Source organism: Schistocerca gregaria, chromosome 1 (genome assembly GCF_023897955.1).
Source record: "Schistocerca gregaria isolate iqSchGreg1 chromosome 1, iqSchGreg1.2, whole genome shotgun sequence".
In the NCBI taxonomy this organism is placed as follows: domain Eukaryota; kingdom Metazoa; phylum Arthropoda; class Insecta; order Orthoptera; family Acrididae; genus Schistocerca; species Schistocerca gregaria.
In genome coordinates this window covers 1,077,613,513-1,077,632,965 of record NC_064920.1, presented here as the reverse complement: position 1 = coordinate 1,077,632,965, position 19,453 = coordinate 1,077,613,513, and the positions used below count along the sequence as shown (strand labels likewise).

General features: G+C 43.3%; 1 protein-coding gene across 4 annotated transcripts in view; it reads left to right on the top strand.

Annotated features, from left to right (window-relative positions):
- Positions 1-19,453, top strand: part of LOC126281745 (uncharacterized) — a 221,055-nt gene that overhangs the window by 14,207 nt on the left and 187,395 nt on the right. For 3 of the 4 annotated variants that reach the window (XM_049980961.1, XM_049980943.1, XM_049980935.1), the window contains exon 2: positions 18,315-18,378. In XM_049980961.1, the coding sequence (XP_049836918.1) occupies positions 18,315-18,378 (64 nt within the window). Of the gene's footprint in view, positions 1-16,269; positions 16,405-18,314; positions 18,379-19,453 lie in introns of those variants that run through there. The other variant, XM_049980953.1, reaches the window with a different exon arrangement.

Sequence of the window (19,453 nt, the reverse complement as noted above, 5' to 3'; positions counted from 1 at the left end):
ATCATTCCTTGTTTGTTATTTTTGGTCCTAAAAAGTGGATTTTTGAACGTTTAGATACCAAACTTGGGAGGTTATTTTGACTGGTTATTTTTGAATTTAGGGTATTTTGTGTAATAGGCAATGTTATAGAGGACACTTTTCTAAAAACAATCATCTCAATTCCAATGTTGTAACTTAACCCAGTGCAGATATGTTAATATTTTTGCTAACATCTCTAAACTGAAACACCGTCGTGAGCTTACAAACAAAAATGGCTGTCATTCAGTAAAGGTGAAAGGTACAATTTTTTAATAAACTGTTTTGAACTTCTCAAATTTAGGGCAATCACATATAAAAAAATTAAAGTATTTAAAAATGGTCAAGCTACCATCACTGGACCACTTCATACGTATTGCCCCAACTGGATTTCGGTGATTGGCATCGCTTTCACCCCAAAAATTCCCTTCCATATAGCCTGGTCACCTGTGGGCGGTGTATCTGCAGTGATGAGAACTTCCTTGCTCGGTATGCCGAGGGTCCCACCAAAGCCTTCAAAAATAGGCACTGTCCGCCAGATCTAGTACACAAACAGATCTCCTGTGCCATTTCCCCACACACCCCAAATCTTCTCACCATCTCCAAGAACCAGCTACAAAGGTGTGCCACCATTGTCACCCAGTATCACCCTGGACACGAACAGTGAACCACATCCTTCCTCAGGACTTTGACTATTTATTCTGATGTCTACATCTACATCTACATCTACATCCATACTCCGCAAGCCACCTGACGGTGTGTGGCGGAGGGTACCCTGAGTACCTCTATTGGTTCTCCCTTCTATTCCAGTCTCGTATTGTACGTGGAAAGAAGGATTGTCGGTATGCTTCTGTGTGGGCTCTAATCTCTCTGATTTTATCCTCATGGTCTCTTCGCGAGATATACGTAGGAGGGAGCAATATACTGCTTGACTCTTCGGTGAAGGTATGTTCTCGAAACTTTAACAAAAGCCTGTATCGAGCTACTGAGCGTCTCTCCTGCAAAGTCTTCCACTGGAGTTTATCTATCATCTCCGTAACGCTTTTGTGATTACTAAATGATCCTGTAACGAAGCGCGCTGCTCTCCGTTGGATCTTCTCTATCTCTTCTATCAACCCTATCTGGTGCGGATCCCACACTGCTGAGCAGTATTCAAGCAGTGGGCGAACAAGCGTACTGTAACCTACTTTCTTTGTTGTCGGATTGCATTTCCTTAGGATTCTTCCAATGAATCTCAGTCTGGCATCTGCTTTACTGATGATCAACTTTATATGATCATTCCATTTTAAATCACTCCTAATGCGTACTCCCAGATAATTTATGGAATTAACCGCTTCCAGTTGCTGACCTGCTATTTTGTAGCTAAATGATAAGGGACCTATCTTTCTATGTTTTCGCATCACATTACACTTGTCTACATTGAGATTCAATTGCCATTCCGTGCACCATGTGTCAATTCGCTGCAGATCCTTCTGCATTTCAGTACAATTTTGCATTGTTGCAACCTCTCGATATACCACAGCATCATCTGCAAAAAGTCTCAGTGAACTTCCGATGTCATCCACCATGTCATTTATGTATATTGTGAATAGCAACGGTCCTATGACACTCCCCTTCGGCACACCTGAAATCACTCTTACTTCGGAAGACTTCTCTCCATTGAGAATGACATGCTGCGTTCTGTTATCTAGCAACTCCTCAATCCAATCACACAATTGATCTGATAGTCCGTATGCTCTTACTTTGTTCATTAAATGACTGTGGGGAACTGTGTCAAACGCCTTGCGGAAGTCAAGAAACACGGCATCTACCTGTGAACCCGTGTCTTAAGGCCCTCTGAGTCTCGTGGACGAATAGCACGAGCTGGGTTTCACACGACCGTCTTTTTCGAAACCCATGCTGATTCCTCAAATGTGAGAAATTGTACCCGAGATCCTTCCCGCCTCTCCTAAAGTGATGTTCCATCATCCACCCAACCTCCACAACATACTAGTCCTATGCCATTTCCAGTCCTAGTTCTTTGCTATAGGGATCATATCCCTGTGGAAGGCCCAATTGCATGACCTGCCCAGTGCACCAACCCAGCACTTCCTATTCCAGTCTTGTCACAGGCTTATCCCACCCCTTCAGAGGCCAGGCCACATATATGAAAGACCCATGTTATACTCCAGTTCGGCTGCAGTCATTGCCTGTTTTTTGTTTTGTTAGGACTACCAATCAGCTGTCTACCAGAATAAATGGCCACTGCCAAGCTGTGGCCAAGAGCAAAATGAACCACCCTGTGGCACACCATGCAGCTGAACATAATGTGCTTGACTTCAATGGCTGCTACACATCCCAGGGCATCTAGATCCTTCTCACCACCACCAGCTTCTCTGAACTGTACAGCTGGGAGTTACCTTACAACAGTTTTCCATTTCCGAAATCATTCCACCCTGAACCTAAGGTAACCTAACATACTCTCACCCTCTACCCAACTGTTTCCACCCCTTCTAGCCTTTCACCTCTCCTCGGTTCACGTCCCTCACCCTCATTGTGCTCCGCTCACTGCCAATGCTACCTGCTTTTTCCCCTTTCTGCTGCTCTCCTTTTCTACTACCTATTCACCGCCTCCCCCCACCTCCCCCTAAGGGGCTCACTACTCTTTTGTGGTTTAAGTGTTTGGCTACCAAGGAGCCTCAGCCTTTGCAGCATTACTTCCTTTCCATGCAGCATGCTTACACTTCTACTATCCATTTCTCTCTCTGCCTTTCGACGAATGGTTTTCTTGGTGCCAACCCTGCTTGGACCAGGCTTATGATTGGGCTTCGAGTTTCCACATCTGGCATATTCTACAACTTTTTGTTAAATAAACACATGGTCCCCATTCTTGGGTTTGATCTGCCACCAATTTTCAAAATTCTCCATAAGTGCAGATTGTGCAGGGAAGGTCACCCAATGTGCTTTAGCTTTTCCATATGTGCACCTTCCCTTTCATACAGAAAGGGGAGGGGGGGGGGGGTCTGTCAAGTACCTGGACTGTTGTAGCCCCCTGACCATGCAGGGATTGCAATGTCGGAGACTCAGCTGAAAATTTTCCATGCATGCCTAGGAGTACATGCTCATTGTGACTGGGGCATGGGGCCTCTAAGCAACAGATTACTGGCCAGATAGCCTTTGCTGAGGCTGCGTGGCACCCATGGGAAGAGCCCCTGTTCAAAGTGGATGGCACCACGGTGGATCAGCCACAAATGAAGCAGATGAAGTTCCCAGTGGTGGCCATATATTGCCAGCATTTTCTGTGAAAGGGCAGTCATCTTTCAGTGCAGGTAGATACGCGGTGGGAGAAACATAGGGCTAAGTGGCAAGCAAAGCAATACTCCTCACAATACTTGGTCTGTACAAGGACTGATGATGATTCCTTCTTGGCCACAAAACCCTTGTTCCTTGAGGAGAACTTAGAAGGCAAATTTGGAGAAGTAGCAGCCATCTGTAAAATGGAAAGTGGATCAGTTCTGATGAAAATAGGATCCCCTGCCCAGTCATGGGCAGTGCTTGCTTGTACCAAGCTGGGTGACATACCAGTGACTGTCACTCCCCATAATAGTCTAAATTTAATTCAGGGCATCATTTTCCACAGAGGCCTGCTCTTACAATCTGATGATGAGCTATGTGCCATCTTGGAACGATGGAGTATACACTTTGTCTGTTGTGTAAATAGGGGACCAAAGGACAATAGGTTTGCTACTGGTGCCTTCAGTTTGGCCTTTGAGGGTGTTTCATTGCCTGATGAAAAGGTCAGGGTGATATTATACTGATGCAGTGTCAAACAGTATGTCTCCCTCCCTCATGCGGTGCTCCAAGTGCTTCAGATTTGGCAAATGTCTTCGCGCTGTAGCACTAGCCCAATCTGTAGATATTGTGGATGAGCACTGCGTGTGAGCGCTCCCAGTCAGCTGCAGAAAGCACCATTCTCCTTGCTCACCAGATTGCACTGTTTACCAAAGAGAAAAGAAAATTCAAGAATACAAGACGCTGGACAAATGTGGTTACCAAGAGGTCAAGAAGAAGTACGAGCAGCTGCACCCAGCCTGCAAATAATGTCATATGCTACAGCTACAACAACGTCGCCCCTTTGGTGATGGTGCTCTCACCTCAAACACCTCCTAAAGTGAGTCCTCAGAGCCACTCAACCATGCCTTGCTCCTGCTCCTGTGATAGCTGGGGCTCCCCTCTTGCTGCTCCCCCACACCTACTTTCAGATCAGTGGCTTGCCACCCACCTCCCAGCCATAGACAAATCACCTTCCTGCTGTTTGCAGGGCCTCTCAATCATCTTCTTTACCTGAAACTGGTTCAGAGAAGCCCTTGCAGTCATCAAAATCCTCTAAGAAGAGGAAAGGTAAGAAAAAGCCCTCAACGAAGAATGACATCCTTGTGGGCCCCCATGCCAGCAGATTCCACCTATTCCATTCCAATGGCTGTGGTGGAATGTCTGGCGGCTCCTGAGACCCCAGTTCACACCACGCAGTGGAACCTGGAACCTATGTATATTGATGCCATAACCCCTTAACCTGTGGCAGAATGTGACCCTAAGGCATAACCGGCTTCCCTGTTCCCTTCATGGCCTCACTGTACATTGATAACATTATTCTTCAGTGGAATTGTAGCTGTTTTTTCCACCACCTGACTGAGCTAAAACATTTTTTGGCCACATCCCCTGCCTTCTTCATTGCCCTTCAGGAGACTTTGTTTCCAGCAACATTTGTATTATAAGGATTGTGCTGCCTTTGACTGAGTGTCAGGTGGAGTTTGCACATATATTCTAGACACAATATATAGTGACCTTGTGCCTCTTAATACCCCTTTGGAGGCTGCGGCTGTTCAGGTAAGGGCATTTAAGGATATAACCGTATGCAATGTTTACCTCCATCCTAATGGTGAAACGTCAGAGAACATAATTTTTGCATTGGTTTCTCAGCTCCCCCAACCTTTTCTAATCTTGAGTTACTTCAACACCCATGACCCTTTGTGGGGTGGAACCACAATCAGCGGCCACAGTAAAGACCTTGAAAATTTATTGGCACAGTGCTCCCTGCCGCCATTGGACAAGCAGCAGCCAGCAGCAAGTTGCACTCTTAGCTCACTTATTTGTTTTATAGTTTAATTATTAATTTCTTTGTATGTTTTTGGGTACTTGCATAGTGTAATTCACGAATTTTGGGTGTATTATAGTATTGTAGAGTTGTTGCATCATGTTTTAGTACCCATATAGTATAAATTCATGTAGTTGCCAGTCGTCTGTTTGTTTTGTATGGCTTGTGAGATAAAAGAGAGGGGAAAAAATTGTTAGGGATGGATAGGGACTGCGCCTGTTGTGTACGGATTCAGGGGGAATTGGCCACCGTCCGTAAACAGCTGGAAGCTGTGTTGGCCATGGTCGACAGGTTCCAGGCTGTTGCCCTGTGCCGCAGTGACACTGGGACACCCGAGGCGAGCACTTTGGTGCCTCTGGAATCTGTAGCCTTGCCTGGGATCCCTGATGCCACTGTGCCCTCGGATTCGGTCATCCCTGCCGGTTGACACTTGCATGAAGGTGATTGGCGAACCGTGGCAGGGTCGCGAATACCAGGGCAGAAGGCGAAAGTTGGTGCTGGCCGCAATGCTATACCCTTACATCTCCGTAACAGGTTTGAGCTACTGCCCACTGCTGAAAGTACTTCACAGCCAGCAAGGGTGGCCTCACTTGTTGCGGCAGTGGCTGGTCTTCCTGAGAGGTCCGGACAAGCGCAGAGGGTGGGATTTCTTGTCACCGGGAGCTCCAATGTTAGTTGGGTGATGGAGCCCCTTAGGGATATGGCAGCTAAGGATGGGAAGAAAGCCAGTGCGCACTCTGTGTGCATACTGGGGGGAATTATCCAAGATGTGGAAAGGGTCCTTCCAAATGCCATGAAAGGTACAGGGTGCAGCCAACTGCAGGTGGTGGCTCATGTTGGCACTAATGACCTGTGTCACCATGGATCGGAAGAGATTCTTTCTGGTTTCTGGTGGCTATCTGAGTTGGTGAAGACTGCCAGTCTTGCTAGTGAATTGAAGGCAGAGCTCACCATCTGGAGCATCGTTGTCAGGACTGATTGCAGACCTTTGGTACAGAGCCAAGTGGAGGATCTGAATCAGAGGCTCAGACAGTTATGTGAACGTGTAGGCTGCAGACTACTCAACTTGCACCATAGGGTGGTGGGGTTTTGGGTTCTGCTGGATAGGTCAGGTGTCCACTACACGCATGAGGTGGCTACATGGATAGCAGAGGCTGTGTTGCATGGACTAGGTGGTTTTTTTAGGTTAGACAGTCTCAGGAAAGATCAAAAAGGGCCCCAGTCTCAAAGGGTACAGGGCAAAGAAATGACAAGAATCGACCAAGCAACAGTCGGTATTGTAGTTGTAAATTGTTGTAGCTATGTTGGAAAAGTACCAGAGCTTCAAGCACTGATAGAAAGCACTGAAGCTGAAATCGTTATAGGAACAGATAGCTGCCTAAAACTGGAGATAAATTCTGCTGTTACATAGGCGCATACCATGTTCAGAAAAGAGCTTCAAGCACTGATAGAAAGCACTGAAGCTCAAATCATTATAGGAACAGACGGCTGGCTAAAACCGGAGATAAATTCTGCTGAAATTTTTACATAGGCGTAAACCATGTTCAGAAAGTATAGATTAAATAAAGTAGGTGGTGGTGTGTTTGTGTCTGTTGGTAGTAGTTTATCTTGTAGTGAAGTTGAAATAGATAGTTCCTACCGAACTACTATGGGTAGATGTTATACTCAACAGTCCTACCAAAGTAATAATTGGCTCCTTCCACTGACCCCCTGACTCAGATAATATAATAGCTGAACGATTCAGAGGAAACTTGAATCTCATTACAAGTAAGTACTCATTCATACAGTTATAATTGGTGGAGACTTCAATCTACCCTCAATTTGGTGGTGAAAATTTACGTCCAAAGCTGGTGGTAGACAGGACACATCTTCCGAAATCATACTAAATGCTTTCTCTGAGAATTACTTTGAACAATTAGTTCATGAGCCCACACAAATTGTAAATGGCTGTGAAAACAAACTTGACCTCATAGCCACAAATAATCCTGATCTAATAGAGAGTGTCATGACGGATACAGGGATTAGTGAACAGAAGGTCATTGTAGCGAGGCTCAAAACCATATCAACCAAAACTATTAAAAATAAATGCAAAATATATCTATTTCAAACAGCAGATAAAAATTCGCTTGATGCCTTCCTAAGAGAGTCTCCATTCCTTCCAAGCTGATTATGTAAGTGTAGACCAGATATGGCTCAAATTCAAAGATACAGTATCGACAGCAATAGATAGATTCATACTGCATAAGTTAATAAGAGACAGGATTGATCCACCATTGGACACAAAACATGTCAGAACACTGTTGCAGAAGCCACGAAAAAAGCGCACCAAATTCAGAAGAATGCAAAATCCCCAATACTGGCTAAGTTTCACGGAAGCTTGAAATTTAGTACAGACGTCAATGCAAGATGCTTTTAATAGTTTATGCAATGAAACATTGTCTCAAAATATACTATAAAACCCAAAGAGATTCTGGTCGTATGTAAAGTACACCAGTGGCAAAAAAACAGTCAATACCGTCACTGCGCGATAAAGATGGAAATGTTACCGATGATTGTGCCACTAAAGCGGAGTTACTAAATTCAGTTTTCTGTAATTCCTTCATGAAAGAAGACGAACTAAATATTCCAGAATTCAAAACCAGAACAGCTGTTAGCATGAGTGACATAAAAGTAGATGTCTCAGGTGTTGCAAAACAACTCAAATCACTTAAGGAAGGCAAGTCTTCCAGTCCAGATGGCATACCAGTCAGGTTCCTTTCAGAGTATGCATGCACAATAGTGCCCTTCTTAGCAATCATATACAACTGCCCACTTGAGGAGAGGTCTGTTCCTAAAGACTGGAAAGTAGCACAAGTCACACAAATATTCAAGAAAGGAAATATGAGTAACCATATCACTGACCTCAATTTGCAGTAGGATTTTGGAGCATATACTGTACTTGAACATTATGAATCACCTTGAGGAAAATGGCTTATTGATACATAACCAACACGGATTCAGAAAATATTGATCTTATGCAACACAGCTTGCTCTTTATTCCCATGAAGTAATGAGTGCTATCGACAAGGGATCTCAGATTGATTCCATATTCCTAGATTTCCAGAAGGCTTTTGATACCGTTCCTCACAAGCGACTATTAATCACATTGCGTGCATATGGAGTATCGTCTTAGTTGTGTGACTGGATTTGTGATTTCCTCTCAGAGAGGTCACAGTTTGTAGTGCTAGACAGTAAACACTGAGTAGAACAGAAGTGATATCTGGCATTCCACAAGGTAGTGTCATAGGCCCTCTGCTGTTTCTGATTTACATAAATGATCTAGGTGATAATTTGAGCAGCCCCCTTAGATTGTTTGCAAATGATGCTGTAACTTAGCGTCCAGTAAAATCATCAGACGATCAATTCCCATTACAAAATGATCTAGAAAGAATTTCTGTATGGTACGAAAAGTGGCAATTGGCACTAAACAAAGAAAAGTGCGAGGTCATCCACATGGGTACTAAAAGAAATCTGATAAATTTTGGATGTACGATAAATCACACAAATCTAAGGGCTGTCAACTCGACTAAATACCTAGGAATTACAATTACAAGCAACTTAAATTGGAAAGACCACATAGATAATATTGTGGGGAAGGCTAAATAAAGACTGCGCTTTGTTGGCAGAACACTTAGAATATGTGATAAACCTACTAAAGAGACAGCCTACATTACATCTGTCTGTCCTCTGTTAGAATATTGCTGTATGGTGTGGGATCCTTACCAGGTAGGATTGACAGAGGACATCGAAAAAGTGCAAAGAAGGGCAGCTCTTTTCGTGTTATCGTGCTATAGGAGTGTGTGTGTCACTGATATGATACACGAGTTGGGGTGGTAATCACTGAAACAAAGGAAGTTTTCTTTGCGGCGAGACCTATTTACAAAATTTCAATCACCAACTTTCTCTTCCAAATGCGAAAATATTTTGTTGGTAACTACCTATATAGGGAGAAATGATCATCATAGTAAAATAAGAGAAATCAGAGCTCGAATGAAAAGATTCAGGTGTTACTTTTTCCCACGCGCCATTCGAGTGGAATGGTGGAGAAGTAGTATGAAAATGAACCCTCTGCCAGGCACTTAAGTGTGAATTGCAGAGTAACCATGTAGATGTAGATGTAGATGTAGATGTAGAACTTGACATTTGCCTCTTGAATGTTAGTACCCCCACACAATTCAGTGTGAGGCATGGAACCTTCTTGGCCACAGACCATTTCATTTTCACCCTTTGTCTTCTCCCATCCACCCACTGGAGAGCCCATGATGACCTGTGTGGTAGTGACCACTTCCCAATCTTCCTGTCGCTCCCCCAGGGTCACTCCCCTGGATGCTTGCCCAGATGGGCTCTCAACAGTGCTGACTTGGATACTTTTGTCTTTGCTGTCGACATAGGCTCCATGCTTCATGGAGGTATTGATGAGGCAATCCATCTTACAACTAGTCATTCTTTCAGCAGCTGATTTAGCGGTCCCCTATTCGTAGGGCCGTCACCAATGGAAGACAGTACCTTGGTGGTCCTCAGAAGTTGCAGAGACCATTCAAGATCATAGGCGGGTACTCCAACGCCATAAGTGGCACCCATTGATGGAGCACTTCATTGCCTTTAAGCAGCTCGTTACCCGGATCCACCACCTGTTAAAAAGATAGAAGCGAGAATGCTGGGAACGGTGCATTTCAACTATCAGACTATGTATCTCTCCATCGCAGGTTTGGGTTAAGATCAGACATCTCCGTGGATACCAAACACCTGAAGGTGTACCTGGTATTATCTTGAATGGCACTGTCTACACTGACCCAGATGCCGCTACCGAACATTGTTTTCTACACTGTGCTCAAGCATCTTTCTTGTCCGAAAACAGCAGTTGGAGCAAAGCAGTTATCTTTTACTACATGCCACCTATATCTGTATAATCGTCCATTCATGTGAGTGGTAATTTGTCAGTGTCCTCACCCACTGCCCTGATACAGCCCCAGCCCCAGGGCCGGACTGCATCCACAACGAAATGATCAAGTGCCTACCAGTGGATTGTCAGCATCATATTCTTGCCATCTCTAACTGCATCTGCGCTAAAGACGAATTCCCTTGCAATGGCAAGAGCGCATCATTGGCCCAGTACTGACCTGGGATAAGCACCCACTAGAGACGGACAGTTATTGCCCACTAAGTTGCACCAATGTTCTCTGTAAGCTGAACACGTGGTGAGCCAGTGGCTGTGTTGGCTCCTTGAGTATGGGGGTCTTTTGGCTCCTTCCCAGGGTGGGTTTTGCCAAGGCTGTTCCACTACTAATAATCTGGTTTACTTGGCATCTGCCATCTGAACAGCTTTTGCCTGGCATCAACACCTTATAGCCATCTTCTTCGACCTGCAAAAGGCTTATGACACCACATGGTGACACCACATCCTTGCTACCTTACATGACTGGGGTCTCTGGGCTCTGCTCCTGATTTTCATCCAGAACTTCCTGTAGCACCATGCATTCCTGGTTCAAGTTAGTACTTCCCACAGTACCTCCCATATCCAAGAAAATGGGGTCCTGCAGGGTTATGTACTGAGTGTGCCTCTTTCTAATAATACATCAATGGTCTAGCAGCAGCTGTGAGGTCCTCAGTAACACCCTCATTGTATGCTGATGACTTCTGCCTCTACTATTCCTCCTCTAGTGCAGGAGTCACTGAGCGTCAACTGCAACATGCCATAAGAGAGGTGCAGGCATGGGCACTAACCCACGGCTTTTGATTTTCCACCACCAAGACTCGTGTCGTGCATTTTTGTCGACAGCATACCATTCACCTACAACCAAAACTTTACCTTGAGGACGAACTACTCAATATGTTGGAGACTTATTACATTTTAGGACTGGTCTTTGATCCTGGATTCCCCATCTTTGCCAGCTTAAGTGAAAGCGCTGGCTGCATCTTAAAATGCTTCAGTGCCCAAGTAACACCAGCCGGGGTGCAGATCGCACTACCCTTCTGAGCTTTACAAAGCCCTGATACAATCCTGTCACGTTTATGAAAGTCTAGCATACGGTTTGGCATCGCTCTCAGCATTTGGGATACAGGATCTGATACACCAATATGGGATTCAACTTGACTGGAGAGTTTTCGAACCAGCCCTGTGAACAGCTTACTCGTGAAGGCTGGGGTCCCTCCATTGTGGATCAGGCATCAGCAGCTGTTTGCCAATTATGCTATCCATGTTCGCAGCTCTCCTAAGCATCTGAACTATCTTCTCCTCTTTCTAAACACAACAGTGCTTCATTTCCCGCAGTGGTGACCCTGAGCAGCACTATGATTGCAGCTTGTGTCGTGTCTGTCCTCTCTGAACTACAGTTATTTCCTCTTCCATCTCTGCTCTGGACCTACTCCCGTACATCTTCGTGGTGCTTCGGCTTTGTCTTGACCTATTACAAGGTCCGAAAGGCAAGGTTTACCCTGAGGGCCTCCTCTGCCAATTTCTCTCCATCCTTGCTGCATCCTGAGGTTCAGAAGTTGTCTACACTGATGGCTTGATGATTGCTGGTCATGTAGGCTTTGCTTATACTTGAGCAGGAGAAATTGAACTGCTCTTCTTGCCAGATGGCTAGTGTTTTCACTGTGGGATTGGTAGCCGGCTCTTGTGTACTTGAACGTACCTGTTCCTGCACTTACCTGTTCCCGCACTGGTGGGTACTTCAGTGACTCCTTGAGCAGTTTGCAGGCTCTCGACCAGTGCTACTCTTGCGATTGCTATCAAGAATTCTCTGTGTGTACTTGAACAGTGTGGATGCTCAGTGACCTCCTTCTGGACCCCAGGCCACACCGGGATGCCGGGGAATGAACTCCTGATAGGCTGGCCAAACAGGATACCAGTGAACTGACTCTCGACATCAGTATTCTGGAAACAGACCTTCAGCCATTATTATGCCGTTAAGTTTTAGGTGCCTAGAATATGGAATACTCACTCAGACTTCAGCAAACAAACTACAGGTGATAAAGCAGACTACAGATCTGTGGAGGTCCTCCATGCAGGCCTCTTGCAAGGACTCTACTGTGCTTTTCCACCTGCGCATTGGCCATACTTGACTGACTCACAGTCATCTTGTACATAGTGAGGATCGACCCCCACTGTCGTTTGGTGGTGGTCCACATTTTCCTGGATTGTCTCAACCTAGCCACCCTGCTGCCAATTCTTAATCTCCTTGGCTTGCTACCTCTGGTGTTAGAAGACAATGCTCCAGTGGCTGACTTAGTTGTACAGTTTATTTGTGAAGTGGCCTTTTACCACTCACTTTAAGGAAGGGCCTCTTAACGTCATTGGCCCATTAAGGGGTTGGCAGAACACTGTGTTGCCTCCACTGCCCAGACTGAGCTGCAGATGTCTGGGCTTGGTGGTCCAGCCCAGTCCTCACCCTACCTGCTCTTTTACTCTTCTTCCCCCTCTCCCCTCCCCCCCCCCCTCCCGCCCCCCTCTCATGTGGTTTGTTAGACTTGTTCATTTTTGTCTCTCTGTGCTTCTATAGCCCTGTCCGTGCTGCTATCTTTCTGAGGCAGTCCCAGAATAGTATACTTGTGGTACATGACGGGCTGGGGTTGCATGTCCCTTCATTGCACTCTGCTTTCAGGGGCTTCCAGCTGCTCCTAGATGGGGAGCCATACTTGCCTTTCTTCCTCTCTCTCCTTTTCTTCTTTTTGTCCCTTACCTTAGCTTCGCTGATATTGGTAGACCTCCGGGTCTTCTTCCTGTAGGTTTTGCATGGTAGGCTTTCTCTGATCTACAGTCATATAGATCCGTCTGTTTGAGGACAAAGGGACTGATGATGACCTAGTAGTTTGCTCCCTTTAATCATCCAACCAAATGAATAACTCCCCCCTACCTCCCTCCCCCACAGTCTCTCAGTGCTGTGCCAGACAGCCTTGTTGGCCATCTTCAGACCCTGCATGCTCTGTTACGCAGCACTGAGTCCTCTCGCTCCATCCATACCCTGCTATCCCTACCCTTTCTCCACTCCGCTCCATATTTCTGCTTCCGCTTGCCATGGCCCCATTGCAGTCTGCCTGCAACGGCTGCTGAGAGTGGTCATGTATGCTTGAGGTGTGCCTGCTTGTGTGTATTACATATTAAGTTATCCCTACATTACATTGAGTTCATCCTCCTTGAATTCATGTATCAAACAGCAGCATTTTCCCCACAGAATCTGCTGCATTCTCATTTTTAAAATATCTAGCTTCATAATAATTAAATTCTCACTTATTAATTTACTACATATTTTCATTGCCAAATCCTGTGGAGCTGCATATAATTTCAGTTGGTGTTTGAGAACCATGAAATTCTCATTGTTGTATGGTGTGTGGGTGGTTAAAACGATTCTACTCAAATAATTTTTGTCATGTAAGAAGATTATAATCTCATAAATGTGTAGGTAAGGAACAGCTAGGACAACAGATATTTTGCTTTTGTTATTATTTCAAGTGTTTTATTGTCAGTAATATAATCAGGCAGTACACTGACTTAAGTGTGACTTGTTATATTTATTTACATTGAAGGTCTACTACCAGTCCCTGAACTAAAATCCTCTGCAGGTTTTCATGCATTTAACAGTATAAGCTGTGAATAGCCTTATGGAGCTTTGTATATTATCCACCAGATCATTTGTGTGTCATTAATTATGAGATAGAATTGTTTGCCAATATGTATCGCAGGAAGTAGAAGCGAAGTGTGCAGACTGCAGACACACACACATAAAATATGCCATCGCCAATGCTTCAAGGCATGTACTGGCCAGCAATTCTGAGTCAAAAGTTACTAGTGTGCTCGATTGAATTTATCTTTGATGATGTTAAGTTCATTTACGTATATAGTCAATGGTAACAGTCATATTGGTGTATGTACAAAGTTACTTGTGATTTTACCCCATTAAGAACCTTGTGTTGAGTTTTATGTGCTAGGACATCATCAATCCAGTCACAAAACATGGTCTGATAAGCCATGTGGCCATACTTCGCTCATAACTGAATTCAATGCTTTCAGGAACTCAAATAAAATGACATCAACCTGGGAGCTTTTATCTTTCGCTTTCCAGGTCTCTCATATCAGCAAAGCAAACTGAGTTGCATAAAATCTCTACGTAATCCATGTCGATTCCTGTAGAGAAGATTCTCATTATCTGAGTTCATAGTACATGAACATAAAATGTGTTCACAAATTCTGCAGCAGCCTTACATTGGTGAAACAGACGTGTTGCCATATATCTGTTATAGAGGTGTAGAGGGACAGCTGCACAGCTGCTACACAAATTCTATGTCCAGATATCCACATCTTCTTCACTGCACAGTCCTCACTTTCAAGCAGATCAACATCTGAGGTTGAGCACATTGGAAGGGACAGCAGTGACAGGGTTCCAGGCTATTACAAAAGCGGCTGAGGTGCCACAGTTAATTCAACAGGTTCCTGAGGCTCTCTCCAGTTCAGAGCAGCAACTTACATACTGTGTTTCAGCCATTGGGACTTATAGCTTTCTGGGAACTGCTGACAACTTTTGCATATGTACTCAACTACCCAAATCCACATCAAATGTTTTGCTGACAGGTAGGACTAACTATACATGTGAACAAATCTAAGAATGGCCACCAGGTAAGAATGTAAGTCAAGTAAAAATTTTTCTGAAACTGAGAACTGTGGCTGCTGTAATTGAAATCCCGTATATAAAAAGTATGACATTCTCATATCCTACAAGAAAATGAAAGAGCATATGGAATTAGAGCAGACTTGTTGTATGAGACCACCACATGTGGAAATCATTGAAAATGAGCAGATCCATCATGATGGATACAAGCTAGTATCATACAATTATAAAACCAATAACAAAAACAGGGAGTGGAACTATATGTGAAAGATGGAATTAACTGTGAGGCTCTCAAGTTTAATGAAAGTTGTGATGGACAGCTTTTTGAATGCTGTACTGTAGTAGTAGATAAAGAAACATGCCGTTGTGTAATACTGACAGGTTAGAGGACCAGCAGGAACTGTCGTAGCATTCACAATGCAGCTAAAAACAATTTTAATGAGATTATGCAGACTTTGCTGGGGAATCATTATTTGCGGAGGCTTTAATGTAGACATCCTGTCAGATAACACTTACTGCGGGAACCTAGAATTGCTCATGTCCAGCTTTGGATTGTTACTGCAACCGCTATTGGTAATTAATTTTAGATCCAGTGACTTGCAGTTATTTAGCTGTAAAACTGATAGTCACTGAGCTATGTGACCGGGACAGCAGCAGCTTTTTCAGTGTAGCAGCTTCCTTTTTTTATTTACTTGATTCAATTTAGGTGGCAAAAAATGTTAATACTGTTAAGCAATATGGTGATAATTTATTGTTAATACAATATGCAGATTAAGGTTTTGTATTGTTAATACAATATGCAGATTAAGGTTTTGTAATGTACTTGTCCTTTGTTGATTAATATTGTGACTTGGTTCACATCCTTCAGTATGCACCTCCTGTATGGAGTCTGTGAAATGTAGTGAATGCTGAATGAATGAGTGGTGCTAGTTTCCCATACTGCAGAAGGTTTTTTATGATTATTAATAAATCTTTTTGATGAAGTGGTTGCAAGTAATATAACAATTATCCAGACATTGCTGAGCTAGATTTTTGCAAGTCTAGTGAGCCAGTCACCTGTGGCATTTATCATGGTGTGAACCTCATGTGAACTCGGAAATGAGCAAATTAAATATAAAATACTGAAGCTCACACATGAAAGCTAATAGGCCTATATGTTTACTTCCACTCAGAAATGCATAGTAAAATGAACAAGCTCTTAGTGCAAACTGAGTCCTATTGCTGCAGCTATAACAGAATCTGGATGACTTGTTTATCCTATTTTGGGATATTTATGTCAAAAATGTGGCTCTGTGAATGCTTCAACTATTCTTTCCTTTGACTTTTACTAGGCGTAGAAGTTGAAACTGGAATTTGGTTGCAATAATTACACGTCTGTTTTTTGAAACTCATAGACAATATTTTATTCAAAATAATCTCCATTGCTATTTATACATTTCTCCCACCTCTACAGCAGGCTATGAATGCCACGCCAAAAACAAAACAGGTCTTCTTTTGAAGCGAACCAGCCAGTGAGCCATTTTTGTACATTTTCATAGGAACCGAAATGTTGTTCAGTGAGAGTGTCTCCCAGTGAAGCAAACAGATGATAATAGGATGGAGCCAAGTCTGGTGAGTAAGCTGCATGCCCTAGTATTTTCCAACTTGTTTTCATGACCCATTTTTCTGTGTGTGATTGGGCTTTATCGTGGTACAATATGGCTATGTGTTGCGATTTTCCACATTCTACTCGTTTTTCACATAATGCTCAATTTAAATTGATCATTTGCTGTGCTAGCGATCAGTGTTAACGGTTTCACCAGGTTTTAGCAGCTCATAATAGCTGACACCCCTCTGATCACACCAAACACAGAGAATTGTCTTCTTTCCAAAATGATTTTGTATTGCAGTGGATGTTGATTGTTTGCCTGGATTCACCCATGATTTATGACGCTAAGGATCCATTTTTCATCACCTGTCACTATTTGAAGGAGAAACTACTTTCTTTTGTATCCGGTGAGCACCATTTCATTTCATAAGTGCTCTTTCGAGTTGCTTACAGTCTTTCGTTCAGTTCATGTGGAACCCGTTTTCCCATTTTCTGCACCCTTATTGTAGATTTCAGCCGAAGAGAAATGGGTTTCTACATCATATTCAGTTGTTGCGTGAGTTCCTGTTGAGTTTGAGAATCATCTTCATCCAATACGGCCTGCAGTTCGCTGTCTTCAAACTTTTTTGGTGGTTTTCCGTGCTCGTCATTTCTCATGTCAAAATCACCACTTTGGAATTTTTTGAAACACACTGTTTTCCCAAGAGCATGCTTGCTGAAAGCTTTGACAAGCATTCAAAGTGACTCGGCATCAGCTTTCTTCCAATGAAAAAAAGTGCTGTCTGCAAATCATTTATAGGCACAAAACTCAACATGTTTGCGGGTTTGAAACTGATACCAATGTTTGGAACTTGGGTTACTGTGTGTTGACATTAGTCTTCAGCCATTATGGGAAGCACATGGTGCTGCAGATGCAGTGTCACGGGCCCTACATTGACGGCTAGCTCCATCCATAGGGACATTCCGGTTTCATACATTTCGCAATAGGTGGCAGTTGCGGCAAGTTGTGGTGCAGGTGGTAGGTCTCAGTGTCATACAATACACTTAGACATTTGTAAACATAATGCCATCAAAATGTTAGTCGATTTGTGATTGCACCATAGTTATTCTCAATTGAAGATGTCAGCTTATAACACAAGTTTTCATCATTTGTGGGAAGTTTTTCGTTTTATGCTTTAGCATGAAGAAATCTGTGGCTGAGGCTCTTAAACAGCTGGGTAAGAGCTATGATGAGGCACCCATTAGTGAAAGAATGGTTTCAGCACTTCACGAACACTGATTTTGACTTTGAAGACCTGCGCAGTGCTGGAAGAGAGCAGGTTTTCAAAGCTACTGAAACCAACAGAAACGATTATAGGAGATTATTATCAAAAGCATTTTTTGTGTGTGAGCAAAGCACTGAAAGACAAACAGCCTAAATGGAGCTATAGACCAGAAAAGGTGATTTTGCAACATAACAATGCTTGATCCTCATGTCACAAAACCCGTCAAAATGTACTTAGAAACATTGAAATGGGAAGTCCTATCCCACTCACCCTGTTCTCCAGGTATTGCTCTCTCTGACTACCACCTATTTGATCAATGGCTCAGGACCTGGCCGACCAGCATCTCCGATCGTACAGATGAGTCCAAAATTTGATCAATTTGTGGGTTTCCTCAAAAGACACATATTTCTTCTGCCACAGGATTTGTATGCTGCCTGAAATATGGGTGAAAGCAGTGGCCAGTGATAGCCACTACTTTGAATAGTAAATTTCTTGCAAGTTTTTCACAATAAAGCACCGAACTTTGAGAAAGAGTTGTGTAAGCAAAGCAAAATTGCAGACTTATTACTTTGTTAACTGTTAATCTCGTCTTGTGTTTTATCTCTGGAAGTTCATTAATGATGGAAATTAAATAATTCCATTAATGATAGTGTAATTTAATTTTCCAGGTTCGAGTTCTGCATGCTGACACACAGGACCAGGAGGATATTGTTCATCTGGTTGTAGTAGATGGTATGTAAAATTATTTCAATAAATTGAGATTATCAGAAACAATTTCAATTCTAGTGGGAGCAAGATTGTAGGCTGTTCACTTGTGTGAGAAGAAAAGCACACCTTGGCAGAGTGTGTGGAAGACAGTTGACAATCAGATCAAACTGAAAGCATCAACAGAAAACTTCTCAGAATTCAGCAAACCAAGAATCAGTACCAGGAAGCTGCACTCTAGTGTTGGACTGACAGCCTACACAATAAAGTATTACATGGTTAGTTTAAGGACATGATCGAAGGCAAAGTAGATAAGAAAAGACCTGGTCTTTGCTGACCAATGGTACCCTGAAGAAGGACAGATTTTTATTGCGCAGGAACAACCCATCAGTACTAATGCTATCAGCACCAGAATGGTGAAATTGGCAGAAGTGCAGACTCTAGTAAGAAGCCGAGGAAACTATTAACTGTTGCATAAATATTGGTCACACTGTGTACAAGAAGAGTATAATGCTGTTGCGTGAAAGACCCACTGGAACTTACGCCAAAATTATCATCTGCTGCTGCCAAGGAATAGGTGGGACCGCATCCGTAAAAATTATCCAAAAACAAACATACCAAATTTCTGTGGGAATTCAGACTTCTGACAGATTAAATTTTGGAACACACTGCAGTACACCAGTAATCACAATTTTAGAGAAAAAGGAAATGTGGATCATCATTACCACACCAGAGAATTGGATTTTTTCTTGGGATCTAAGGCACAAAACAGGGATACAGTTTTCAAACTGCAGAAAAGGACCATAAGAATAATACAGGGTGATTCAAAAAGAATACCACAACTTTAGGAATTTAAAACTCTGCAACGACAAAAGGCGGAGCTAAGCACTATCTGTCGGTGAATTAAGGGAGCTATAAAGTTTCATTTAGGCGCTGTTGACTAGGCGTCAGCGTCAGTTGATGCTAAGATGGCGACCGCTCAACAGAAAGCTTTTTGTGTTATTGAGTACGGCAGAAGTGAATCGACGACAGTTGTTCAGCGTGCATTTCGAACGAAGTATTGTGTTAAACTTCCTGATAGGTGGTGTATTAAATGTTGGTA